The 27861-nt window shown below is 37.9% G+C and overlaps 1 protein-coding gene across 1 annotated transcript in view; it reads left to right on the forward strand.

Moving 5' to 3' along the window:
- LOC149312942 (FRAS1-related extracellular matrix protein 2-like) overlaps positions 1–27861 on the forward strand; it is a 96537-nt gene that overhangs the window by 45868 nt on the left and 22808 nt on the right. The window contains exons 6-11 of the mRNA XM_089527238.1: positions 6330–6581; positions 23588–23737; positions 24382–24591; positions 25886–26083; positions 26758–26922; positions 27241–27423. Coding sequence (XP_089383364.1) covers positions 6330–6581; positions 23588–23737; positions 24382–24591; positions 25886–26083; positions 26758–26922; positions 27241–27423 — 1158 coding nt within the window. The remainder of the gene's footprint in view (positions 1–6329; positions 6582–23587; positions 23738–24381; positions 24592–25885; positions 26084–26757; positions 26923–27240; positions 27424–27861) is intronic.

Consider the following 27861-nt stretch of genomic DNA (forward strand, 5'->3'; position numbering starts at 1 on the left):
TCTCGTTATCTCTCTGTCAGATAGCCAAGGTTTTATATAGAATGAGTGTTTGAGTGTGTTGGGATTTGTGTTATGATTTTTAATATTTTGCTATATATTGCATATCTCATTGTAAGCCAGGGTTTAAGCTGGTGCCCTCCAAATGCTTTGGATTATAATTGTCATCATTCTCAAGTAGCAGTTAGCCTGGAGAAGAGAAGGTTAAAAAGTGATATGAAAGCCCTATTTAAATATTTGAAGGGGTGTCATACTGAGGATGGAGCAAGTTTGTTTTCTGCTGCTCCAGAGAATAGGACCCAGAACAATGGATGCAAACTACAGGAAAAGAGATTCCACTTAAACATTAGGAGGAACTTCCTGACAGTAAGAGCTGTTTGACAGTGGACACACATTCCAAAGATTACCACACCAGGGCCAATTTGCAATAATTGACATAGTGAACAAAAAAAGGAACAATTGCGCTATAGAGCTCAATGTTTTCTTATAGTCATACTCTCAAGCAAAAACCTAAGTCAAAACCCCTAGAATCACGCTATTGATTTCCACACATATCTGCACTTGATTCGCTATTACATTGTAATTGATTATTGTGCGCATGCACTGTTTCCATTTTAAATTTCCCAAGCTGCTTCCGTCAGTCCTTTAAATTTCAAATAGCACTGGCTGCTGGCTGCAGCTGCTTCTAAATGGAAAGGTTCCTTGGCCAGTGCTGTCAGAAGCCCTTTAACTGTTAAATAGACCTGGCAATTGTCCACAGCCTTTTCTAAAGAGAAAGATCCTCGGTTAATGCTGCCCTTTCAAAATGCCCAGATTGTTTCCCCAGTACTGCGAATGAAGCATGATTGCCTTTCACAGCCTGGCAATTGCGCTTCAATCACGGTATTGACAAGACTGTTCATGGGATGTTCCATGAATAGTTTGTTCCTGTTTAATTGCTGATTCTTCCCAGGAGAAGTTCTGATTTTGCATGACATCATCTGGAAATCTGAGATGCAATCACGCAATTTTCCTGAGATTCTGTGTTTTTCTTCCCCCTTTCCTCCTCATCAAAGAGTGGTGGAGTCTCCTTCTTTCGAGTTTTTTAAGCAAAGGCTGCATGGCCATCTGTTGGGGTGCTTTGATTTTATATTTCTGATACCAGGTGTTGGACTGGATGGCCCTTAAGGTCTCTTCCAACATTTTGATTCTATGATTCAGTTCTTAAAAGTCAGAGTACTATTATCATAAGCTAGGGATAGATAAACTTCAGACTTCAGTTTTGCTCTCGTGGTCTTAAATCCCCCAGACACTGATGTTCCCCCTCCCCCTTCCATCTCTTTTGGCCAAAAAATGTGGCTGATTTGCAAGTCTTAGAAGGCTGCAGAACCATAAATATGCATTTTATGTAGGTTGCAAGAGTCATGTCCCAGCTCTGTTTAATACTTGCAAAAACACCCTGAACAGAAAAAGATAAGGGAAATAGAAAAATGGGAATACACTTCATTCAGAATCCCTTCTATAAATATTTTCTGATAACGACACAGATGCTGAAAACAAATTTGAAAAATATCAACCTCAGTTGATGGCACAAAAATCAGATTCTGTATTATTTTTTTACAACACAGCATACACTTTATGGAGTTGAAAAATTATGTCCAGTTAAACATAACTTAGCAAGAAGGCAAGCTTCAAGTATATGTAGAGGGTGACTTGAGTGTAAATTTGTAAGAAAGTTCAAAGCAAGGGCCTCACTAGAAGAGTGCGGGCCACATTGGGTTACATGTCGAGGTAGAGGTGAATACCCAGTAGGACAGTTGATCCTGTCTGTCCCAAGAATCCCCTGGCCATCCTCCTCTGCCAGTCATAGTGGCTCTGCTGTCCATTAGTTGTGGCTTCTGCTGGGGATATGGTGTTGCTACCACTCAGCAGCTCCTTCTGGATCGGGCAGAGCTGCTGCAACAATGCCAGTGTCCAAGTTGGCTCTTATCTGAGAGATTTTATTGGTGAAATGGTTGTTTAATGCATCACAGAAGGCTATGGTAGATTCTAGTAATGGGTTCTGGGTGGCAGGCGTTAGATCCCTTACTGCCCTGAACAGCTCTGGATGTGACCTCGCAGACACAATACGTGCAGAGGGCATAAAATTCTTCGCTGTGCGTATTGCCACTCCATAGGAATCAAGAACATTCCCATGGTGTGTCTTGTCAGATAAAAGTCAAGTTTTTCGCAAGCAGTGCTCTAGTCATTGTCCAGCCTGCTTCATTATTCTACAATCTTCTGTATACTAAGGTTTTTGGTTTGAAGTGGGTTGGAAAAGATACTTAGGAGTGATTGTGTCTATGGCCTTGGTAAGATCGCCATTCCAGGTATTGACCAAGGTATTGGCAGAATCACAGGCATTCAAGTGACACTAAGTCTCTCCTGCATCTAGAGCGTTGATACCTCTAAGTTTAAAGATAGTTAAATGTTGGAAAGATTTCCCTGATCTGTCAAGTACATGCTTACAAGAGACAAAACATAATGGGAACAATGATCCAGTATTGTATTAGCACAGCGATCCGAATCTCCTTGGGACAAAAAAAGTGAGTATGAATACACCCTAAGCCTACACACTGCAGAAATAACTCTGTTTGTCACCACTTTTAACTGCCATGGTTAAATGCTATAGAATTCTGAGAACTTTCATTTGTAGACTCCACTCTGGTGCCACAACAAACTACAGTTCCCAGAATTCCACAGCCTTGAGCCATGGCCATTAAAATGATGTCAAACTGAGTTATTTCTGCAGTGCAGATGCAGCCCAAGTCTCAGCTGTGCCAGGTTTTTCCTTGCAGTTCACAAGCTACGTTTCTTTTTGCAGTACTTTTTAAAAATGCTTTTTGCTTAGTTGCTGCCTGCTGGTAGCTTGGCTGTCACAGTCAAAAAATTCTCAGTACTTGACAGGATTTTTTTTTTTTTTTTTGGAAAGTCATGAATTCAAAGGTCATATGTTCTTTAATCAGTGAGTTATTACAAATCCTTAATACTGTGTGTTCCTCCCCCACTCCACCTTTTGTTGTGTTCTGGGGCACAGAAAATCTTCAAGAGTAGCTTGGGATTTTGCCTTCATGTAAGCTGTCAACCCTTTTTGGTTTTAACAAAACTAAACAGTTTACTCCTACTTGTATACATAGTGATCCTGTTACAGCTGTGCTCTCAATTGTTAAATAAAATGAGTTAAATACTCAGAGTCCCTCTATTGGCTGCACACATCCATACTCCCTCCTCATTTGAGACAAAAGTGTGATGGTATAGCCCTTTGGTTTTTGTTCATTTGTTTTGTTCTGTCACTGCATTGTGATGACAATACACCATAGACACTGCAGAGTTTATAAGGTGGAATAGCAACCCATGTCTCTAGATTTCAAACTACAGAGGTATATTTGCATGTATTAGAAATATGTTAATGTGCTCTTTCAAACCTTAGCAATTTATCTTGAACTTTTCCACTGCTGTGAAATATCTTTTCTTCTTTGTAGAAGATTTATTCAAAACAGCTATAACTTGCCATTTGTACATTTATACATTAAAAGTTACTTACATGCTTTTATAAAGTTAAACTTAAAAGCATGCTACAAAAAATAACTATAAAACAGACACTGTGATAGGAGGATAGCAAAGTGATAATCTAATAAAGTTCTCATCAGTTACCATTTACTTGGAAGCAAGTCAGTTCAAATTACCATAACTGATTTCTGAGTAGACATGCAGAGAATTGCATTGCATAAATATCCATGAAGCTAACCCTGTTTTGATTTGGCACCTAAAGAGAACTAGTACTAGGCAGGGGCAGCAGTGTCAGTGGAAAGAGGAAGAAAGCAAATAGTAGGGAGCCCTAATGGCACAGTGGTTAAATGCCAGTACTGCAGCAACAAGGTGTGAGTTCAATCACAGGCAGGACTCCAAAGTCCACTCAGCCTTCCATCCTTTTGTAGGTCAGTAAAATGAGTACCCAGCTTGTTGGCTTACATATTGTAAAATACTTAGGGAGTGCCAGTTCACTGATAAGTGATATAGAAATGTGCTTGCTATTGCTATTGCTGTCCACTGAAATCCACAAGAGAAACAAAAGCCTGCAGTTTTATTAGCTGAATGAAGAGGCACTACAGATCAACCCTTTTTGCTCTGGATCCGGGCCGCAGCAACCTCATGCTGTGGCCCCAATCTGGCCTTCCGAGGGCGTCATAGCTGTGGCGCCGCAGCTATATTGCACCTCTTCGGCACTGCAACATCTGGATGCAGCACCGGAGGCATACCATGATGCCGCACGCTGTCTGTAGCAGCATGTGGCAACAGGGCGCCCTGGGGGGGGGGTGAAGTTGGGTGTGTGTCATCAGGATGCTGTGCCCTGACTGGCCTTTCAGACCGGTCTGTAAAGGCCCTGAAAGATCATCTTGAGACATGCTTCCTGTTTATCTTGTGGATTCCATGTCAGTATGAAGGTGAATTCATTCATTCATTCATAGTTTTAATTTGAATTTCCTTAAAAGTATAGACCAAAACCCAAAGCAGATTCACTGGCCCACTAATATGGAAGCCACTGGTACTAAGCAGATATTTGTGTAAAATGTGTACTATAAATGTCCGCCGCGTCCACAGAAAGAACCCTGCACCAGATCAGCTACCTAAACTTAGCCTCAGTAAATGATGCCAAAGATTAACCAAACTGGCAGGTTAAGCATTCCATATTTAGATCTTGCACAGATACTTGTAAGTAAAACTTAATTATGGATGTGCCTAAACACACTTGAAACATCATTTTAAAATTAAATATTGAAATATGCTAAAGTAATCTGGAAGGAATTTTTTACTGTTTTTAAATTCAGTTTAACTTGTTTTAGAAATGGCCTATTATAATCTTTTATTATTCTGGAGAGGAGAAATAGCCATATTTCTCATTCTTTTCAAGTCATGGCAAATACTTTGATTTAAAACTTTAATAATAGTTTTTACAATAAATTTCTTTATTTCTGTGATGACCTTTTATTCAACCTAGTATATGTGACTCTTATAAGCGGGAAACTGTGTGTATTTAAATGTATATGTATATGACTTTAATGACTTTTGCACCTTCATTGGAATCCACTGTAGTTTTTCCTATGAGAAAGAGTATTTAGAACACTAATAAATCTCTTAGCAAGGTAGCAGCAATTTCAGTGAAACCTATTTATTTACTGCTATGCCTATTAATCTTAAAATCCCTTAGGATAACAGCAAGCAGTGACATGAAGATAATTCATCCTGTAAAAATTATGAGCCTTTTGTGCAATCCAACAATAGATCTTGTTGAGCGATTGGTTTTGCTATCCTTTGCTACACTGCCAGATTTTTGTGTGGGGAAGACATTAATGTACTGTTCAGTGGAGATATCTTATAGTAGAGTATGCATTTGGTGTGCAGTTTGACTGCTTTCTTGGTTACAATTTTTCTTCATGGGATTGATCCCATTTGGGAATAGATAGGTTGGGAGAACTGACAAAACTACCTCTAAGTATTCCTTGCCTAAGAAAATCCTCTGAAATCATTAGGGTTGCCATAACTTGATAGGGGAACACACACACAAACACACATATTCCCTCATACCTGTATGATACTCAGTGTTCAAGTTTTCATAGGAAAAAATGTGTTTCATCTGATGAACATTTGGAACCCCCCCCCCCAAAAAAAAAAGACATGGTGAAAAGAGGTCTTCTGTTTAACTGCTCTCATGGTTAATCCTGTGTAACAACCAGGTACCTACATATCTAAACTGTATTTATTTCTGTATGTAGTTGCTTACTGGCTCAATGAAAGTGAACCACAGAGAGGTCTTCAATGACAAATAATTCCACAGTCTGAAACCCACATGCTTTCTCTACAGGTCAACCAACCCTCAACCATATTTTATCTACAACTAGCAAAGTAGCTTACTTGGCAGCTTGCTATGTATAACAATGGGAAACTGATGCATTAGTCAAGATGATTTTATGATTCAGATCAATTGCAAAGAGTGTTGTCATAGTCATGTTTTGCTCATAGACTGCTCATATACATCAGGTTGCTAACTGTGGGAACAGAATGATGGCCTAGATAGGCCTTGGTCTGATCCAATATGGCTCTTCCTATGTTCTTATAGAGTAGACCTGGAGAGAGTTGAGAAATAGAGTAGTTCAGAAGTTGGGTTCTATACTTATATAATTGGTTTTTCTACAGAAAATAATGGATATATGAGGGGAAGGGAAAGGCTTTTTAAAATCATATGCTATTAGATTTCAAGGTTACCTCTAACTGAGTTCTAATGCTTCTCGTTTATTCTTTCTCTCTCCTTTTAGGATCTGCCACTGGCACAATTCCTTCCACTGTCTTGTCTTACTCTGACTATATTTCTCGTCCAGAAGATCACACAAGCCTCCTTCGCTTTGATAAGGATGAGACAGAGAAGAACTGCCGTGTCATCATTATTGATGATTCACTTTATGAGGAAGATGAAACTTTTAATGTTACATTAAGTATGCCAATGGGTGGGCAAATTGGAACAGAATTCCCCACCACCAAAGTAATCATTTTAGCTGACACAGATGATGGTGAGTTAAAAAAAAAACTATGAGAGGTTTGCTTCTTCAGAATTTATAGTACAGTGCACCCACATCATATGTGGGCACCTTTTATGTGGCTTTCAACTTACACGGAAAGCCCTGCACCAATTCCTATATTTGGATGACTGCTTCTGTAAACAAAAAATCTTTTTGTTATAAAATCTTTGCCAGAATTGTTTCCTATGTTTCTACTTTGAAAAAAAAACCAGGTTGGATCCAGACTAATGGCAACATTGACAGTTGGTTGCTCATGCTTGCGCCTCACAATGAGACCTTTCCTTCCTTCCTTCTTTCCTTCCTTCCCTCACTCCCTCTCTGTCCTTTTGTGCCCACTAAATCTGTCTTGGAACATTAACCAAATTTTAGGGCAGGTTGTAGGTCATGGAGAAGGGAAGGAAGATTCCAACGGTGTCCACTGAATTGGCTGATCAACACCATTGACTTTTATCAAACTTGAATGGTAAGAACTTGCTGAAATTGATGTGAAAAGTTCATTATGATATAAGTCCCATAGAGTTCAGTAGTAACAGTGCAACAGACTTGTGGTATAATCCGCTATATGTATAGTCAGATTTCAGTAGGGCTTAGTCTCAGATGAGTGTTTGAAAGATTTCAGCATGAGTGAGAACAAAGTATCTTAATACACTGTTATGATTTGTTAATTTTTTGCTTGTAATTTTCCAATTCTAATCACTTATGTTTAAAAGAAAACTCCCTTGACATCTCTATGACTATCTTCAAAGCAACTGAGTTGGAACCCAGGTTGGAAGAAACTATTTCTCTTTGTAGAAAAAAAAATATTTTATACAACAAAACATTCCATGATGGAAAAGTTATGCACCAATTATTTCTAATAGTAAATATTTTTGGATGGCTTTCTCTGTACATAAATCAAAATGTACTAGTTGGTCTTAAATGACAATGTTAATTTAAAGCTTTGGTCAAGACCAGGATACATAATTTCCCCAAATACATGGATTCAAGACTGAGAACTAATAGAAAGAAAGGTTAAAAAAAATTAGAGGAGGGTAGAGAATGGCTGAGTGGATTCCCCAAAGCCTGGATTTAATCAAGTCATTATGGCCTCTTAACTAAACAAAAGTTGTCTAAAATCCATTATACTTTTCACTTACAAGACATCCCTACTCCTTTATCCTGTTTTGCTAACAGGAAAGGAGAATAAAGAGAGAATTAAGCCATTGTGAAAAAGAAGAGAGTTATTTTCTTTCCCTGATCTTAAAGACCAGAGTTTGCTTGACTTGCTGAAAAAGTTCATTTGGCAGCAATGGATGAAGCAGCTTCCCATGCTGTGTACTTGTCTCAAAACTAATGGCATTAATGGGCACAATAACCAATGTTCCGCAGTGTGTCTCTTATCTCAACTTGATTTGGCGTCAGGGTAGTCTGCCCGTCTGACTTTTTAGCAGATTACTGTCTTGTCTTACATTTCATTTACACACTGTCTTAAGCAGGAGAGTGGTTCAGCTGACCAGTTGCTGGGTTTTACTGTTAGCTACAGTATGGTTAAAAACAAACACCACACATAAAAATATCACACTGTGCTTGAAAGAGTTTATGAGCATGTTCTAAAGCTCCTGTGTTCTCAAGTAACGGTTTTGTTTAGGACATTACTGGGAGTGGAATCTTCTGAATGCAAGCAATTGCAGGAGATTCCACTAAAAGGAAATAGAATATCTCCCTTCAATTTTTATTTTTATTTTTGGAAATATTTTTGTAATATTTTAAAATACTTTTATTTAAAAGTTTTAAATGGGAAAATAAATCTTCAAGGTTAGTTTAGGGCTTGAGACTGACCCGATGCGTGAAAAACTTTTAGAATGGGAAGTAACCATTTTAACACCAGTGGCAAAATGATGTTCAAGCTACTGTGGCAAAGAAAGCTTGCTTATCTATTTGATTTATATCTTGATTTTCTCCAGAATGGGACTCAAAGCTTCTCCAGAACTAATTTGTGCCATCAAATTCAGTCTATGCTATGCTAAGCTACATTGCTTATGTTTCATTGAATAAAGAAGAGAAAAGTAGAATATGCTTTTTAAAACTGCTGGGAGAACCTATTGCAGTGTGTAAGAGTGTGTGCTTGTATGTGGTGAGAGGGGGAGAGACAGACAAACACAGACAGAGAGTCAAGCACAGTTGGACATACAAAGGGACACAGTGGGGCAGTCAGCACTTTACAAATTAGGTTGAGACACAGAACACCTTTAACTCTTGACTCATTGAAATGTATCAGACATTTTAGGCCTCATCAAGAATATTGTGTCCAGTTCTGGGCACCTCAATTCATGAAGGATGTTGAGAAGCTGGAACGTGTCCAGAGGAGGACAACTAAAATGGTGAAAGATCTGGAAGCCATGACCAATGAGGAATTACTTAGGGAGCTGGGAATATTTAGCCCGATGAAAAGAAGGTTAAAAGAGGGCATGATAGTCATGTTTAAATATTTGAAGGGATGTCATATCAAAGAGGGAGGGGTTTGCTTTCCATGGCCCCAGAGTCAAACTACAGGAAAAGAGATTCCACCTAAATCTCAGGAGGAACTTCCTGATGGCCAGAGCTGTTCGACACTGAAACTTGCTGCCTTTGAGTGTGGTAGAGTCTCCATCTTAGGAGGTTTTTAAGCAGAGGCTGGATGGCCATCTGTTGGAGGTACTGTATTGTTGTTCCAGCATAGCAGCAGTTTGACCCGATGGCCTGTGTGATCTCTTCTAACACAATTTCTACTTATGATTCTGTGATTCTGTTATTTTTAACACATGATTTTTACCACAATCCAGTAAGCTGGACACCAAATGATGTGCTGGAACATGTGCCCTTGGATATATTGGAAGCCTTTTCCTAGATGTTATTATTTCTTCTGTGTTGTTTCTTGGGGTCTTAAAAGACCCTTGTCATCTTTCCAACTTGGGGAAGGAAGAAGAAAAGTCCTGGAAGACTTGTTGCCATTGTAAGGTGGCCCTGTTCCAGTTACTGTTGACTGCATGGTTAAAGCATTGCAGTGCGGTCCATTGGTGAAACAGAATACTGTGAGCACTATGGATAAAAAGTTATTATTATGCAGAAGTAACCATGGATGTCCAGCATTCACTGACTGATAGTAAGCTACCTCTACTAATTTGCAACAACCTTTATTTATATGAGATTTTTTTTAAAAAAAAAAAATTGCTTGGATCCAAGATCTGCTTTCCACTGGCTGAAAAAATCACTCATGACATCTGAATTTCTGGGATCTCAACTAGCTTTACATGCAGCTCAGCCTCTTCAAATTCTATGATTCTATGGGTCCGAACAGACAGGCCAAAATAAAGCTGCTTTGGATCACTTTGAAGGTATGCTGTTTAAATGGCATATGCATCTTAAGAGGTCAGAAGCTGCGTCTTAGGACTGAAGTGTGGCTTTGGCGTGGCTTCCGGCCTCTTAGGACGTATTAATAGTTTAAACAGCATACCTCCAAAGTGACCCAAAGCAGCTTTATTTTGGCCTGTCTGTTCGGGCCCCAAGAAACACAGTCTATCAAATGTCTGTGTAGCACTTTCAGTTCTTTGATGGCATTGCTATGGGGAGGAAGGAAATTCACACAGTCAGTTTAAACCAAACACATTTTACCCAAAGTAAAAGTTATGGTATTTAATATTGTGCCTGCCAGTAGATCTTTCAAGGATGGTCATTTGGAATTACCACACCAAATGAAATCCTTCTGTGCCACTCTATGGAAGCGTCAGTATCTCTCTGTGTTGCCTCTTTTGTGAAAGTCTGGTTAAGAAATAAGAAATAAACACAAGGCACATTAACCTTACATCTGAATGTTTATTCCACTTCAAATAGGAAGTGGATTAATGTTGGAATTTTGTCACTGTAAAAAAGTTGAGATAAAGATAATAAATTAAGGCTACATCTGCACTGCAGAAATAATCTAGTTTGACACTACTTTAACTGCTGTGATTCAGTGCTATGGAATTCTGAAAACTCTAGTTTTGTGAGCCATTTAGCCTTCTCTGTCAAAGAGATCTGGTACCACAACAAACTATAATTCCTGGGATTCAATAGTACTAGGCCATGGAAGTTTAAAGTGCTGTCAAACTGGAGTATCTTCAGTGTGGATACAGCCTGAGATCAGGTTTAAACATTCAGATTGAACTTTATTGATAGTGAGATGTGGGCCAAACACTGAAGTGTGTATACAATTGAAAGATAAGTTAATTTTGGAAAGCTAATGAAAAAGTGTAGACATTTTGTCTGGCTGAATGTTGATCAAAGGTGTGAAGCGCTTCACCACAGGAAATAAATGAAAACTACATGACTTCTTTTTTTCTTTGCTTGCTTCTCTTGCTGAATAGGTCTGTATATAATCATAGGCTCCCAAACTGTATCTCTTCCTTGTTGTTTAATTGTTAGCTTCAGAGAGCTAGAATTATGTGCTAGACACAATTGCAGCCACACAATTGCTTAATCATGTTTTATGAGCGCAAAAGCACAATTTCCACTTTTCTGGGTCCAATCATTTGTAAAGACAATGTACAGCTTGGCAAATAAATGTGACAAGAGAGTAAAAGAGATTGAGGAAAAATTGAAGGTACAAATTGAAACAGAGCGTCACTGAAACAAGAAGAAAATACAAAATATCAAGGTAGAACAATAGAAAATAGGAAAATGTAGATGAAATGATTGAGACAATTTGTCATATAACTAATTGGAAAACTAAAAATAGAAAGACACTCAGACGTACGTTAATAAAATTTCAGAACTGGATCAAAGAATACAGCAACAAGAACTTTTTGAAAACAACCAAAAAATATATCCAAATTAATATGTATGAATGGGAATTTGGTTTTCCCTATTCTGGGCTCCCAAAAATTTTAAAAAGGGAGAGAGCTTAGATTTTTGATTTTGCTAAATGTATGCGTTCAATGCAGCATAGGAGGGTTTAGGGTTTTTTGTTTGTTTGTTTGTTTTGTTCTGTTTTTTAGGATATGGTATATTTTTGATACTCGAAGAATGAAGTCAGGCGGAATAGTCTCTTGTGGATGCATAAATTAGTTGCTACAGACAGTTTTATGAGAGATTAGTTAGACATGTAGAGGGAGAGAATTTTAATAGCAGTGGGAGTTTTTAATGGAGTGATAAATGAAAAATTAGTCAAATCAAAATAAGACATAAGTTGTGCACAGTTTTCTAAGGTATTGCAGTATTTCCAACAAGGAGATAACAAATATTTGGCCAACCTTAAATGAAAATCAGACAGAGTGGGGATCTTTATAAAAATTCATTCAAAATATCTAGTATATCCATTGCTGTAGAATGTTAGCCACAGTTACAAAATAGTATAAATCCGGCAATGCAGAGATAATATATTCACATCCTAATAACAGGTGTTTATATTTTAAAAGAATATATAACTGTAATTATTTCCATTTAACATGGATAGAGTACCTGCATGGAGGTGGCTCAGGAGGAAAAAATGTTCTTAGAGAGAGGACAGTATCATAATTTAGAGAGATCATTATCTGATACCTATCTGCTATTCACTCAGCAATAAAGTAATTACACACAGTATTTCCTTTCTGTAAATCTGGAAATAGAGCTTGAAAGAGATAATATTAAGTGGTAAAAAAAGTCTGTATAAAAAGTGTGTGTATGGCACAGATTAAAATACAGGAAATGTCGTGTTATATCTAGGCAGAAAAAGTAGTATATTTGAATCTGGTGGGGACAGTTATGTAAGCAGTACAGCCATAGGGCAAGAATTCAGGTCCAAGAGTTCTATACATTATTAACCCTCGAAAGTTAACCTGCACAATCCTTTCTTCTTGTTGTGCTATTTGTTTGTTTGTTTATTTCTTATAATTTATATCCGGCATTTTCCCCAAAATAGAAACTAAGGCAGCTTGCAATGTAAGTTAAAACAAAATATAGCTAAAACAATACATAATATAAAAGTTAAAAACCATTAAACAAAGAATCCAATTAAAGCATTGTTAAAACAGTTAAAAACACATTCAAATCATGCTAAAAACTATCTTGTTACTATGTGACCTTTCAACTAAAACAAGCTCAAATTATCAAATGCTAATTGATTTATACATACACACATGGTGTAAAGTATGGGAAAGCGGTTTGAGCAACAGCAGCAGGTTGCTCCTATGATCACAGAATTCAATTTGCTTCACAGGCACCTAATGCTTCCTTAGGGAGATCCATGTAAGAATGAAAAACCAGTACTTCAAGAAGGTACATCATTGCTTATAACCATTAAGAAACATTTGTTTAAACCGGAGATTAAACCTTTAGCCTTCCAGATGTTCCAGTTCTCCGCTCCCCAAGCCACCATGGCCAGTGGCCAAAGCATTGTCCATCTTGAGAACCAAAGATTTCCTCCATCCTTATTTTAAAATCTAATTTCCTTGATCAGTCTTAAAGCCCAATGTTTGACATGCATTCCTAAATGGGTTATCAGAAGTTTTGAAAGTGTGCCGGTAGCAGACTCTGGTGTGGGAGAATCTGACTTCTGGAACTCTGGGAACCCTCTGCTCCCATTCTTCTCTCCTGGTTTGAGCTCAAATATACCATCTCTGTGTAACCGTTTCAAAAGCTTGTTTATGAATAGGGTTGATTGGCTGCAAACCAGTGATGGTTCCACCTTTTCAGCCTAATATTTGGTGTTTTAATAACTTATTCTGGTTGTGATCAATGTACTTTGTGCAGCATATATTTCTAACCCGGAAATGATAGAATCAGGTATCAGCAGTCAGTGTACTCCAGTGTCAAATATGTCATGAAGATGAGAGCTGTGAGAGGGAAAAGCACATATTAGGCCTTGGTAGGGAGTCATGCACCTTTTAAGCATCCTTTTTTTCCTCCCTATTTCCAGTCTAGTAGTGGGCAAGTTAAATGCAGGCAAGTTAACTGGGAACCCTAAATGTCAGCCATGTAAACTGTTTGTAAGGATGTGAATGGACTCTTGAAGAACAGACAACTGGAACAAAAATTAGAGTAAGTTTAGAAGGAAGAGCAGTTCAGCTTCAATGAATCTGAGAAATTTAACCTAAAATCTATATATGATCATATTTAACTATAGTGATGCAGAAATATTTTCATCTTCTTTAAGGACAGGTGACTTATATATGAGGTCATTATACTTGTGTTTCATATTCAGTTTCATCAAAGAATACAAGCAATAAAATATTCTAAAAGTCTTAGTTATTTTTTTTAGTAGTACAGTTCATGTTGATGTTTCATTTTTAAAAAAAACAAGAAAAAGAGTTAGCTTAATCAGGTAGTCAAGACAAAAAATCCCAACCCTTTGATCTTCATTTTCGGCACAAGGCTAAACAATATAGGTTTTGTAGCAGGGCCTTGATCATACACGAATAAATTGGGGGATCTGTATTATTTTCCTGTTACACAAAAGCATGCTGTCAGATCATGTGTAACTGAACAATGGATCTGGTTGTATGGTAGTGAGCTTTGAAGATGGAGATACAAACAACTTGTGATTTTATAAGGAAGTGGAAATCTTACTATGGTTTTCTGCAGGAATGTTTAAGTGGCATGGCAAGTAGAACAGGTTTCAGGAGTGGTGCATGGGTTTCTAAATAACTGAGGGAACAACAGTGATATCCAACCTGAACAAACACTTTAAAGGCCTCTTTGAAAAACCAGAAGTGGATTTTAAATGAACTGTTTGCTCACAAAATGTCATTGTCATTGGGGGGAAAAATTGAATTAGCTTTGGAAATACTTATTATTTACTGAAATGGCTGATCATTGTGAATAGACAAAAATATTATAACAAAAGGATTTTGTGATAACAAAAGGATAAAAACCCCTTTGATACGTTTGTTTTCTTTATTACTGTAAATACTCATGTATAAGCCTAAAAATTTTAGTCAAAAAATTGACCCAAAAAATCTGAGTCAACTTATCCATGGGTCATTGTAAGTACTGTACTTTAATGCATACTTTTTAAAAAGCAAGCATCCCCTGGTAAAAGGCAAGAATATAATTACTTATGGAAGCACTGACTTCCCCTCTACTCTCTCATCCATCCAGCTTTTAGGGTGAGCATAAACAGTTATGCCTGCTGGAATTTTGTATGTTCTTTGACATTGTTTTCCTTTCATTCATCCTTTAAATCATTTGTTACATGCCCCTCAACTTATCCACGGGTCATAGCAAAATTTATACTTTTGGCCCCAAAACCTGCCCTTGACTTATACATGGAGTCAACTTATAGTTGAGTATTTACAGTAGTTTAACTCACTACTTTTGTTATCTGTAGATAACATTTCTTGTAACTATAAATATATTTTAAAAACATACACTAGCATACAGTCGCTGTGTACCAGTTCTGCTACAGTTTAATGTCAGTGTACACTTCTGGATGTTGGCTAAGTTTTGATAGGAATCAGGGTCAGACTAAACAATACTTTTAAAATGTAGCTAGTAGAGACATCTTTCTTAGTCTTACCCTAGACCTTATCTGGATCAGGACACTTTGCCTGAGGACTTTGCAATGCTTATTGTCAAAAGTGAGCCTCATATTCTAGTAGATTGCTTTGGAGCGATAAAAATTGCCCTGGGGAGACAGGGTGATTCAAATTGTACCACAGCAGTAGAGGGTTAAAGTGTTCATTTCCTGCTTCCACAGGTTGGTCTCTGTTAAAATTATCCCCTTGTTTTTTGCTTAGAGGCAGAGAGTGACTGGTAATCTGTAAAGCTAACCTTAATATGTTGGATCCCTCTAGTTCTAGATCCATGTAGTTTCAGCATGTTTATTAAAAAAGGAGTTAATAGTAATTGTGTCAGGATGTAGTAATGTGCTTGAGGAAAATATGCGGCAGTATTCATATCTATGAGAGCCAGCATGGTGTAGTGGTTTGAATGTTGGACAATGACTCTGCAGACCAGGGTTCAATTCCTAGCTCAGCCATGAGCTGGGTTACCAGGGTCACTTTCAGCAACATGCTCTCAGCCTCAGGGGAAGGCAATGGCAAACCTCCTCTGAACAAACCTCCTCTGAACAAACCTTGCCAAGAAAACCCATGATAGCTTCGCCTTTGGGTCATCAGAAGTCAGACACAACCTGAAGGCACACAACAACAACAGTTCATATCTACATATGTCTGAAGGTTTTTATTCTTTATAGGCATTACAGTTTGTCTTCCAAAGACTGTGCTGAGAAATCATGGCTGGAATAAGTTCAATTGAAACATTTTACTGTCATAAGATAAATGACTTCATTCTTATTGGAATAAGCCACCAGTATCTGATTTGCTTCTGTTGATATAAATTTGAAAACATTTGTGTTGTTTCACACAAAATGAAACCAAGATGAATGGCCTATAGTTCCCTTGATTTGATTTGGTGGTTTAACGATATTGGTTTAGCTTGCTAGAAGTGTAAAAAGAATAAGTCAAAAGTACAGAGATTTTCTATGTCAGGAGTTAAAGCTGGTTATATTTTGGCAAGAATGATGAGGAGAAATGTGTTAGTTAAGCTGCTGTTCTCTTCCAATTATTAGTAGGTTCCACCTCAGAGCTTGCTGGCAATGTGTTTGAGTCCACCTAGCAAGACTGGATTATATTTCAGAGACAAATGATTAAATCTTTGTAATAACTGAGGCGTGACTAGTGTCATGTTCTTAAGGCCTCCAGTCATGTCTGTTTTTGTAGTCTCCCAATTAATTTTTTTTAAATGTCTGGGATATGGGAAGAGTAAGTGTATTTAATTAAAATGCTGGTGATGCTACCAAATTGCTCATCTGACAGTGAATTCTTGGGCTCTAGGCTTGACTCCATACCATGGCTTTCAAACTTTGTTCTCTGTCCATTAAAAAAATTGCTGTTGTCTACCACTTGATTTCCAGGAAGAATTCAAAGCAGTGGTTATTACTGTTATAGCCCTATACAGCTTGGGTCAGTGCTGTCTGAAATACCTTATATCCCCCTATATGAGCCTGCCTGAGTTTTAAGATATTTGGGGGAAACCTTTCTCTCAGTCCACCACCATCACAAATATATATGGTGAAGACCCAGAAGAGAGACTTCTCAATGAGCGCTCCCAGATTGTGGGATTCCCTCTCATGAGTAGTTCAGTTTTCTCCTTTAATATCTTTTTATCCAGGCAGGCCTATGATTGAAATATGTAGCAGAAAGGGATTGTAGTTTTTTAAAATCATGATTAGTTATTTTGTAGTATTTATTCTTGTTTTTTGCTGCTGCTGCTGCTGCTGCTGCTGCTGCTGCTGCTGTTATTTGCTTTCAAGTTGTTTCTGAGTTGGCAATGGGTTGCTCAGCGGGTTTTCATGACTGAATGGGGATTTGTACCATGGTCTCCAGAGTCATAATCCAACACTCAAACCACTATATCATGCTGGCTATTATTATTTAATTCTTTTTAAACTTTTGTATAAATAATCTTTTAACTCAGTGGTACTCAATTTTTTTTACCCTTGAGCCTCCCCATTTATATCTACATGCAAATGCCAAGCCCCTCTACTTGACACAGTATATGAATTAAAATATTTTCTTTATTTTGGTTTTTTTATTTTGGAATAAATTAGAACAATTTCATTAAAAAAATTAGAGCAATTTCATTTAAATACATTCAATACTTAACACATGTCTAAATTTTACACATAGAAAAGTTTGGAAAGAGAAGGAGAGATCACAGTCTCACACTCTCATGCCCCCCAGGGGTCCTGCTCCACTGTTTGAGGACCACTGTTTTAACTGTACAGTTGCCCCTCTGTTTTCATGGACTTGAAGTCTGCAGTCTTGATTATTCACTGAGGGGCAAGTCCCATTGGCTAAAATGGCGTATGCACAGCCATGCAAGCTAATAGGTTTTTTTTGGGGGGGGGGAGTGTGTGTCCAGAACATTTTTTTCCAATGTTATAGGACACCTTGGCTCCTGCATAAGAATAAAGGTAGCATATAAATCAAATAAATAAATAATTGAGGACAGGACATTCTATTGCCTACTATGATTTGGGTTCTCCAGTCAGGCCAGCTATCTTAGTGCTTGAAGGCACAGTCATGGGGAGGGCATTAAGTTCCACTCATTGACAGTCATCCTTCAATAAGAAGAGTCTTACAAATACAATGTGTACTTAGGACTCCTTTCCATGTATTCAGCATAGCTTACTCCTAAGTAAGAGTGCATAGGATAGATTGCCTTCAGCCTTTGGTATTCTTAAGAAGGTTCCACTAAATTAGCTGTCTTAAATTTTGTATATGTGTTTTCTTGACCATTTAAGATACTTCAGATGGATAATTCCTGTTGTGGCTCAACTGCATTCTAGTCTTGGTAGGCCAGTTTTGCCTACCAATTCAGCTCAGCCTCCCTTCCATCCTAGTCCCGTTCCAGAGTTTTGTGCTTAGGAGTCCTTACGTGGCCCCCACTTAAAGGAGTGGAGGATGCATAACGGAAACGTCTCAGTGGATTGCATTTACTTTCTTGCTTATCTTTATTTCCCTGTTTTAGTGGAGGAGGGGGAATCTCTTAGGTGTATTAAATTTTTTCCCCTTTGAGGTTCACAAGTGGCATTGCAAGCTATCCAGATCCACCTTAATATCATTTTAGTAGTATAGCTTTTAACACAACAATAAAAGCACATGGAAGTTTTGTGTAGAACCACATTAAGAATCCCTATGATTTCCTGACTTCCATGTCACATGCTACACTACTTTTTCTAAATGGGCCTTGGGAGGTACCTTTTAATGAACTGATGTCCCACAGCATGGTCAGACTTACCCATTGGATTATTTAGATTCAACCCACAGTCTCATGGCTGTAAAATGAGTGTTATTCATGGGAAACCTCATAGACACAAAATAGGCAGTTAAGCATTTTAAAATACAATGTCATTTCAGTTAGGTGCCCCAGCATATAAAACTGTTGTTGATGAAAAGTCTTATTGCTATCCCCTTATCTTTGTGGGTTTTTTCCGTCTTGCTTAAAATACTTAAGCTGAATGTTCCCTCCTAGAACATAACTATTGTCTGTTTATGCTATCCTTTGATCTTGTCAGAGATAGGTAACTGTGCCCTTCCATATTTTGTTGAGTTGCATCTCCCTCCTTGCCTCATTACTGCCTGTGCTGGCTAGGGCTGATGGGAATTGCTGTCCACCATCAGCTAGAGAGCTACACTTTCACAGGCCTACTATAGGCGTATAGGTCACTTGTAGGCTAGCACGAAGGCTAGTGGGTTTATTATTGTGATTTTGGAGAATTCAAATCTGTATTTACAATTCTTCAATTTTATTGTACATATACTTCATGATTTTCCTAACAGGGGGTCAATATATTCTCCTCTAGTCTTTGGAGTTGTGATTGGGCATATACGTAAGACACAGAATGGGCATGAGCTAAAGCACCACAGCACTTTTTGGAACAGAAATTAGGGGATAAGATATTAAAGTAATTTTCACACATGGGGCATAATTTTACACGGAGCTCGTTGCATTCTATTTCTGTCAGTGCCTGAATACTGAGAATGCAGAAGACAGCATAACTATTTAGGTTGCGGTTTTAAACTTCAGCTACTTTGGGTGTGTGCTTTATCACAGTTACAGTAGTGCAAATGTGAGAACACGGTTGCTATTGGGAGAATAATCTGAGAGTGAGATCAGGATTTGGCCTTGTGCCCACAATATTGATATAAATATATTTACTTGAAATGGATCTTAATTGCAAAGGGTTGCAGAAATGAAAATATGTGTAGCATAAATACCCCACAGCATATGCACATAGCAACAGAAACACAAGCATATTTATATCCAACAGCTGTTCATTGCAATTTACAATTGGGTTCTGAGCTGCTTACCAAAGTTGGCAGCTAACAATTTCTTTGCCCTTGATTTCTTGCTATATCTATTGCATAGTTTGCCAAAATACAGAAAGCAAAATCTGGCTGGTGGCTGATTTGCAAATAGGCAATAATAATAATAATAATAATAATAATAATAAGTTTTGTGGGTTTTTAATAATAAATATTGTGAAGTAAATTGTCACCTGTATGGCCTTGAATTCAATAATACTAGCAATCCCAGTTGATTGCCTGTAATTTGGTATTGTGTTGCATCCTAGACGTGAAAGTGAGATGAGGATTGTAACTAGAATTCAGGTAGCTCACCCATCATTCCTGTTTCTGATTAGAGTGAGTCTTTTTCTTATTAATATTACTATTATTTGCAACCCACTTTCTCCCCCAAATTGGGATTCAAAGCAGCTTACAGTCTAAAAACACAGTAAAATAAATAATAAAAAACTTACAAAACTACTCCAATATTAAAACAGACCCAGGGTCACACAGTGTGTGTGTGTGTGTGTGTGTGTGTGTGTGTGTGTGTGTGTGTGTGTATCCATCCAGCTTTCTTCTAGACCAGCATTCTCTGAAGATGTCAGCCACAGATGCTGGCGAAATGTCAGGAATAAACTCTTCTAGAACATGGCCACATAGCCTGAAAAACCCACAGAAAACTATGGATGCCAGCCATGAAAGCCTTCAACTTCACATTAAAACAGATTGTTTGTTTAAAAATAGATTACAATTAACAAAGATAAAAGCACTTTATAACCATGCACTTTAAAAAGTCTAGGGACCATATCCCTTTATCCTTTTTACCAATGGTAATGTTGAGCTGAAGGAAGTTGTCAGAGGTAAGCAAATTCCCTGAACCAGGAGGCAAAGGGGAGTCAGGGACTATATACTGACAAAGTTTGTAATCAGGATCGAGAAATACAGAAACACACCAGAGCCAGAAAGACTGTGTTTTGTTGTTAAGGTTGCTGTCCAAACAAGAAACATTTTGTAGACTTTCTTGTCCTAAGTAAGCCAGTGGTCAGCTTAAACGCATGGTCTCAGTCCAGATATTTGATTTTGCAGTTGATAGTTCACCATAAAAGATAGCTGCACATAGAGAAGGTCATGCATTGGCCCTGACTGTTCTGTAGTCATGAAGGCCTGGAAGAAAATGCCTATGCATATTTAAAAGAATAAAGTGTCTTGTTGCACCTTTAAGACTAACATGTTTTATGGCAGTCCCATATAAAATGTGTTATGTTTTGAAGATGCAACAAGTCATATCTTTGTTTTTGATGTAACAGACTAAAATGTCTAACTTTCTGGAATTTTTTTGAGGGGGAGAGGATAAAATAATTTAATGAAAATAAACATTCATATAACTTGGGGAAACCAAAGGAAATGGTTGCCCCCTCCATAAATGGGGATACTACTGTAGATATCTATGTTGTATGATCTATTTTGAAAGTCTCACTGGGAAATGTGAGGGAGAATAGCAATTTCAGACAGTAAATAAATCCTAAACCTACTGTATTCGCTGTGCTATGCAAAATATAAGGGGTTTTTTTTGTTGGAAGCGAAGATATTTTGCTTCCATGGGCCAAACTAATTAATGTGCTGAGCTGCTAAATGAGTGCTCCTTTCATTCAGTCTTGTGATGTCTGATCTCTTACACTAAACAATGGGGTGACCACTTAAGCCCATGTTAGCTGTGACCTTTTCTCTGACCTGAATTGTAAGACTTTGGGTTCTCCCCAATAAAAGGCAGGGTCATTTTCTTTTCTCTTTGAGGAATCAAGAATTATCAAACCTTTAAAATAACCTTGTTTATAGTAAATAAGGGATATTTTGGCAACAGTTTTTTGTAAATTGTTGGAAAAAAAGGAATTAACTTCATTTTGTGTCTTTGACTGGCATAGTCCTATCTTAATTTAGTTAAAAGTTTTTTTCCAAAAAAGGATTACCCTGGTGATTGATTCATTCCTATCATGACTTAAGCTTGCCATAGTTTCTTATACGTCTTCCTTAACATTGGTGAAAACTCTATTAGTATATGTAAGTCTTCTTTTTCTAAAACAAAGGAAACCCCTAAGATACTAGCAATTGCTCTTTGGTAACTTCTAAAATGTGTTATTTTCTTTTTGCATCTTCTAGTCTGTAAATTTAGATGTGGATTTTCAGTAACGTTGGTGGCTTCGCTCTTATAGCATCTATTTTGGGGGAAGGCTTCACTAAATCCTGAAGATCCCACAATTTCTCTTCTTCAGAGTATTGCGCATGACTGTGCACTTTTCTATAAGCATTGTTTACAGATGCAGTGATTATTGATTTTTTTATTCATGTATTCATTTATTTAGAAAATTTGTACACTGTTCATCAGTGCTGTCAGCCTATGGAACTGTTTACTAACATCTACAATATATTAGTGTGTTGTGTGTTTTCATGTTGCTGCTGACTTATTGTGACCATAAAGTGAATCCGTTGTGGAGTTTTCTTGGCAAGATTTGTTGAGAAGGGGTTTGTCTTTACCATCCCCTGAGGTTAAGACAGTGTGGCTTGCTGAAGGGTTTCCATGGCTGAGCGAGAATTTAGATCCTGGTCTCCTGGAGTCCAAGCCTAGCACTCAAACTCCTGAACTACATTGACTGTATATTATGTTTACATGTACATTAAAAGGCTACCGAGAGGTCAAAGATGGACGTGCTCTGGACGTGCTTCCTTGGTCAAAATATCTGTGTCAGACCAAAGTTCTGTCTAGCCAGGCATTCTGTATGAGCATCCAGGAGTTAACACCTTGCCGTCTTGACTAATAATAAATAATTGATAGACTTCAAAGACATAGTTGTGTTCTGGAAAATCAGTGTGCAAAAGGATCTTGTGGCACCTTTGAGACTAACTGTAAGAAAGAAACTGGGAGCATTAGCTTTTGTAGACTTGAGTTGCATCTGAGAAAGTTGACTCAGGTCTACAAAAGCTCATGCTACCAGCTTCTTTCTTTCAGTTTGTTTCAAAAGGTGCTACAAGATCCCTTTGCATATTGTTAGCTTTTTCATCTATGAGTTAGCTTGTATTAAATTCAAGTTCTAATATTTTCTGTAAAACTGTTCTATCAGCTTCCTTCACACCACACATAAATTTATTTGTGGGACTATATTCCCTCATACAAACCTGCCTCAGCTTTGAAATCTTCAAGAGAGGACTCTTTTGTGGTCCCAGTTCTGCCTCCTTTAGTGTTTCATTTGGTAGGAACATGACAGAATTTTCTCAATGGCTACTCTAGAATTCCCTGTTGAAGGAAGCTGGGCTGACCCCCCTCCCCCCCCCCCCCCCGGTCTATTGTTCTTCTGCCAACATTTTTGCTCAGCCAAACCTTTTATTTTGGCTTTTTATTCAGACAAGTTTTTGATAGCTGGCCAGTTGCTGATGAAAGAGCTTATTATAAACACAATATTTTTGTTTTAAATTGCTTTTAATTTAATTCAGTTTTAATAGTAAATCTTGTTTTGTCAGTTGGTGGTTCTTGTTGTTCAGTATTACTAAGAATCATCTTGACTGAGTTTGTGGACAAAAGGTGGGATTTAATGCCAATAAATAAAGATAATTATTTGTACATTTTTGCCATGCCACAATTTATTCACCATTTTTAAAAAACCATTTAGCATCAAACACTGTCCATTTTCCTCATAGGGAGAATGATCAGAGTAGTTTTTCCCTTTGACATGACTACCTGTGCTCCTTTCAAAATATGTGGTTATTAAAACATAAACCCAATATATCAGTGAATCAAAATTTTATGCAAGTCAGCAGTTCCTGTGCTTTTGCTCCAAAACACGCTGCAGAAATAATCCAGTTTGAGACTACTTTAACTGCCCTGGCTGAGTGCTTGGAAATCCTGGGAACTGGAGTTTATTGTGGCACCAGAGCTCTCTGACAGAGAAGGCTAAATGTCTCACAGTTCCCAGAATTCCCTAGCATTGAGCCAGGGCAGTTAAAGCGGTCTCAAACTGGATTATTTGGACCTTTTTTACTTATATATCTCTTTACCTAGAAAGTTCCTTTGTTTGCTCAAGTATTCATATTCTGCCACTCACATAAATGGTATCTTTGTATTTAGAAAAATGATGACTTCCCCCCCTTTTCTCTCCATATTTAATGTTTTGTATTTAGAGCCTGCTTTCTACTTTGGTGACACTGAATATCATGTGGGTGAAAGTGCTGGTTATGTGGAAGTTCGTGTTTGGAGAACTGGAACAGACTTGTCCAAAGCAGCCACTGTCACAGTGCGTTCCAGGAAAACAGAACCAATGTCTGCAGAAGGTGACTTCTCTCCTCAAGTAGTATTACTATTGCATGTGCACCCTACTCTGTGCCATCATATCATGTAGAGATGTTGTTTTAAGTGCTGAGGTATTTGGGTTTCACTTTCAGATATACAGAAAAAATGCAAGGCCAAATCTGGCACCAAATAAATTGTAAATAGCTTCTCATCACGTTCACTCAATTCAAACACCATAATCCAGGGGTTCCCAACCTTTTTGACTCACCGAGGCTTTTCTAGAATCAATTTCTTTGGTGGAGCCTCTCAGAGGCCAACCCTATGTCTTACAAGTTAATGGTGTTTAGGAGTAGTTTTACTTTTTGTTTCTTATTCTTTAATTTCATTCAATTTTTATTTCATTCATTTTCCTGGCACAGCTGTGGAGCACTTTGCAAGTGCACATGGAGCCCTAAGGGCACCTTGGAGCATGGTTGGGAACTGCTGCCATAATCTATTCTTTTCTGGAAAGTTCCTCAACCCTCTGGTTGCAGACCAGCAAGGCCTTAGGGAGCTGAGCAGATTAGCAAAGTTCAAGTTCCCTGACTCATGCAAACAGAAGCACTTTTGTCTGAGGATAGCCACCGTTGGATGCAATCATGATATGGCACAAATAACTGATTATCTCCTCTTGCTTCTTACACAGCTGGAGTTGATTATGTTGGCATCAGCAGAAACCTGGATTTTGCTCCTGGTGTTAATATGCAGACTTTCCGTGTGACCATCTTGGATGATTTGGGACAGCCTGTCCTTGAGGGTCCAGAAAAATTTGAACTCGTTCTTCGTATGCCTATGAATGCAGTGCTTGGAGAGCCAAGCAAAACTACCATCTTTATCAATGATACCATCACAGACTGTAAGTATCTTAAAGCTTTTATCAGGAACTGTTTAAAATGGCAAAATAAAATATGGCAGAAAAAGGGCTAGTAGGGAAAAACAATAGCAACCTCTAGCAATATACACTTTCCTTATGACACCAGAAGCATGGTGGGGACAGTGAACAGAGTCAGTTCACATTATGCTTGTTTTTCATGTCCTTGAAGTCTTTTGGTTGATGTTTTTCCTTCTGGGTAGTCAGTGTTAAGCAGAATAAACATGTACCATGGATCTTACCTTTTATATCTTATTTTCCCCAAATTACTCTATAAATAAATGTGGCCCCACCATGTGGAAAATAAAAATCATTCCCCAAGAAGGGCATTTGTTATGTTTGTGAGCATTCTGTCATTATGTTTATCATTTTGATAAGTTTTAAGGATATTTTAAACAATTTTAAAGTAGTATTGTTGGGAGTAAACACAAGTGTCCAAAGTAGGAATTATTGCTAGTTTGCCAAAAGGTCACAGGTCCAGAGAAAATATGTAAGAGACATAGATATTGAGAGGAAGCAAATTCATTAGAAAAGCATTGTGTCCAAGCTACACTGTTTCATTTCTGTGTTCCACTGGTTGTAGACACAGCTGAGATTGCTTCCCTTGATGCTGCTTTTCCAGTTTTCTAGTCCATAGCTATTTTGGGTGCCAGGGAATGGGAAAGAACACAGAGATTAGGTGACATATGTCAGTGAAACCTGTTTGGTTTCAAAAAGTAGATTCCTATTGTCTTCAGCCTTCCACCAAGGGAATGGGTCTGTGGTTGCAATGTAATATATTTGTGTTTATAGACCGCTGAGGTCATCTGAAGTCAAGAGTGAGTTATTTAGTAGAAACATGTTAGCTTGTGTTCTTTTAAGTTCTGTGTTTGTGCATCTGAATTCCATTAAAGTCTGCCCACTGTATCCATGGCTTGGAAATAGTCAAAAAGGAGTTTCCAAAAAGCAAACCCTGGATTTTTTTATAAGAAACACTGTTTTAGTACACCATTGTACTGGGTATCCAACGATTTTGATATCCATAGGGAGTCCTGGAACCAAACCTCAGTGGATACCAAGGACTCACTTTTCCCTCCCCCACTATCATATCTATAGATACTTTTATATATATTTAGTATTATCCTGTGTGACTACAGTAGATACAGATTTCAAATTTAAATTTTATTTTCTAATCTCAGTTACATGTTACTATTTACTAATCTAAATGCAAATCAAAAAGGATATCACAGTAGAATACCAGAAAACCAACTTGTTCTTCTGGGATTGTTATGTTTTGCAGTACCCAGAGTCCAATTTAAGGAGTCACTCTACACAGTGAATGAAAAGGATGGGGAAGTGGCAGCTATCATTTACCGTAGTGGTGATGTTAATCATAAATCAACAGTCCGCTGCTACACTCGCCAGGGCTCTGCTCAGGTTATGATGGACTATGAAGAGAGACCAAACACAGATGACTCTGTAGTGGTGTTCCTTCCAGGTGAGATGTCAGCCTTTTAAAAAAAAAAGTGTTTCCAAAGGAAGCAACAAACTACATTCTCAGAATTTTCCTTTAATTTTTTCTTTACATCAAAATGTATGTTACTTTGATGCTAGCAGCTGCTACCTGTATCCTTACTCATAATTAGGTGTGCAGGGACCTGATCCAGACTGAAATCCTTGCTTTTGGGGGGGGGGGGTCAATGAGCTTTCAGCTTTTGTCCTCATCTATATTAGCAGGCTATATGTCCAGAATGCACTGCTTTAAGAAAGGATTAATTTGTTTGAATGGAAGCCAGTATGACTAAGTTGAGGCTGTCGTACTTTGGCCACATCATGAGAAGGCATGACTCATTAGAAAAGACAATAATGCTAGGCAAAGTAGGAAGCAGTAGAAAGAGAGGAAGACTGCATACTAGATACTTAGACTCATTCATAGAGGTCACAGGCTTGAATCTGTAGGGACTGAGCAGAGATGTTGAGGACAGGAAGACTTGAAAATGTCTCATCCACAGGGTCACCATGAATCAAGCCAATCTGAAGCCAATTAACAACACAATGCATATTGCAGACATGTGTTGGCTGGTGGGTAAGGTCATCGAAAGCAAGAGCACAGCAAGGAGGATCTGCAAAAATCCCTCTGGTTCACTACTGTTGCCCTTTTGCCTCCTGCAGGAGAGATTGAAAAGTCCTGTAAAGTGGTCTTGGAAGATGATGCTATCTATGAAGAGGAGGAAGAGTTCAGGCTAGTACTTGGAACGCCAAAGAGTACTTCTGCATTTGGTGCTTCTGTTGGGGAGCAAAAGGAAACTTTGGTGAAGATTAAAGATGAAGAAGACAGTGAGTTTATGATCTATTTTGTACTCTTCTGGTTGTGTAATGTTTACCAGATCCTGTTCCTTTCACCAGTTGAGCAGATTAATTGATGCACACAACTGGTATTCTCACTGTCTTATTACAAAGCAAATGGGTGCATTACATTGCTAAGCATGAAACAAATTCAGTGAATTAACAAAACAAAAAAAGTTGTTTTCCACATTCTGTTTTGGTCTGTTTTTCTTGGTCTATTTTTCTCCCTCAGACCATTTTAACTATTCATCAATAAAAAATTGTACTTGATTAAACAGGAGAGGCTGAGGTTTTTCAGTTCTCTTGCAGAACCAGTGATTAAATTCTCCGAAATCAAATACAGCATTCAAGAACCTGAAGAGCCTGGTGAGGTTGCAGTTGTAAAGATCCCTGTCTTACGTCTTGGGGACAGTTCTAAAGTTTCCATTGTAAGAATCCACACTAAAGATGGCTCAGCTACCTCTGGAGAAGACTATAATCCAATGTCTGATGGTAAGATTTTAATCATTAGAAGAAGAAAAAATCAAAGTTAGTTGTATCCAAATGTGTTGGGTTTCTCCTCCCATCACACAGATCCAGAATTCTAACTATACATGCTGGGAGTGCATCACTGGAAGGTACTAGGTTAGGGAAGTCTTGTGCAATAGAATAAATGAAGTCAGGAAATAGCTGCATTGTTCCTGCTTCAGAATTTAAATGGAAGCCCATGATCAATATTAGTCTGTAATATTATACAGATATGACCAGAATATAGTCATTTCATATCTAATTGTTTTCACAAAAGTGAAAGGACAAACTTGGTATTAAGCTAATCAAAATTCCTATATTTTATTTTTATTTTTATTCTTAGCTTTTATATACTGCCATTTTGCCAGCTAGGGGCCCAAGATGAATTTGACACATGAGGAACTAAGTTTTCTGCCTTTGGCT

The sequence above is a fragment of the Sceloporus occidentalis genome, unplaced genomic scaffold (assembly GCF_023333645.1).
Source record: "Sceloporus occidentalis isolate IW3139 unplaced genomic scaffold, rSceOcc1.0.p SCAF_5, whole genome shotgun sequence".
NCBI classification, from domain to species: domain Eukaryota; kingdom Metazoa; phylum Chordata; class Lepidosauria; order Squamata; family Phrynosomatidae; genus Sceloporus; species Sceloporus occidentalis.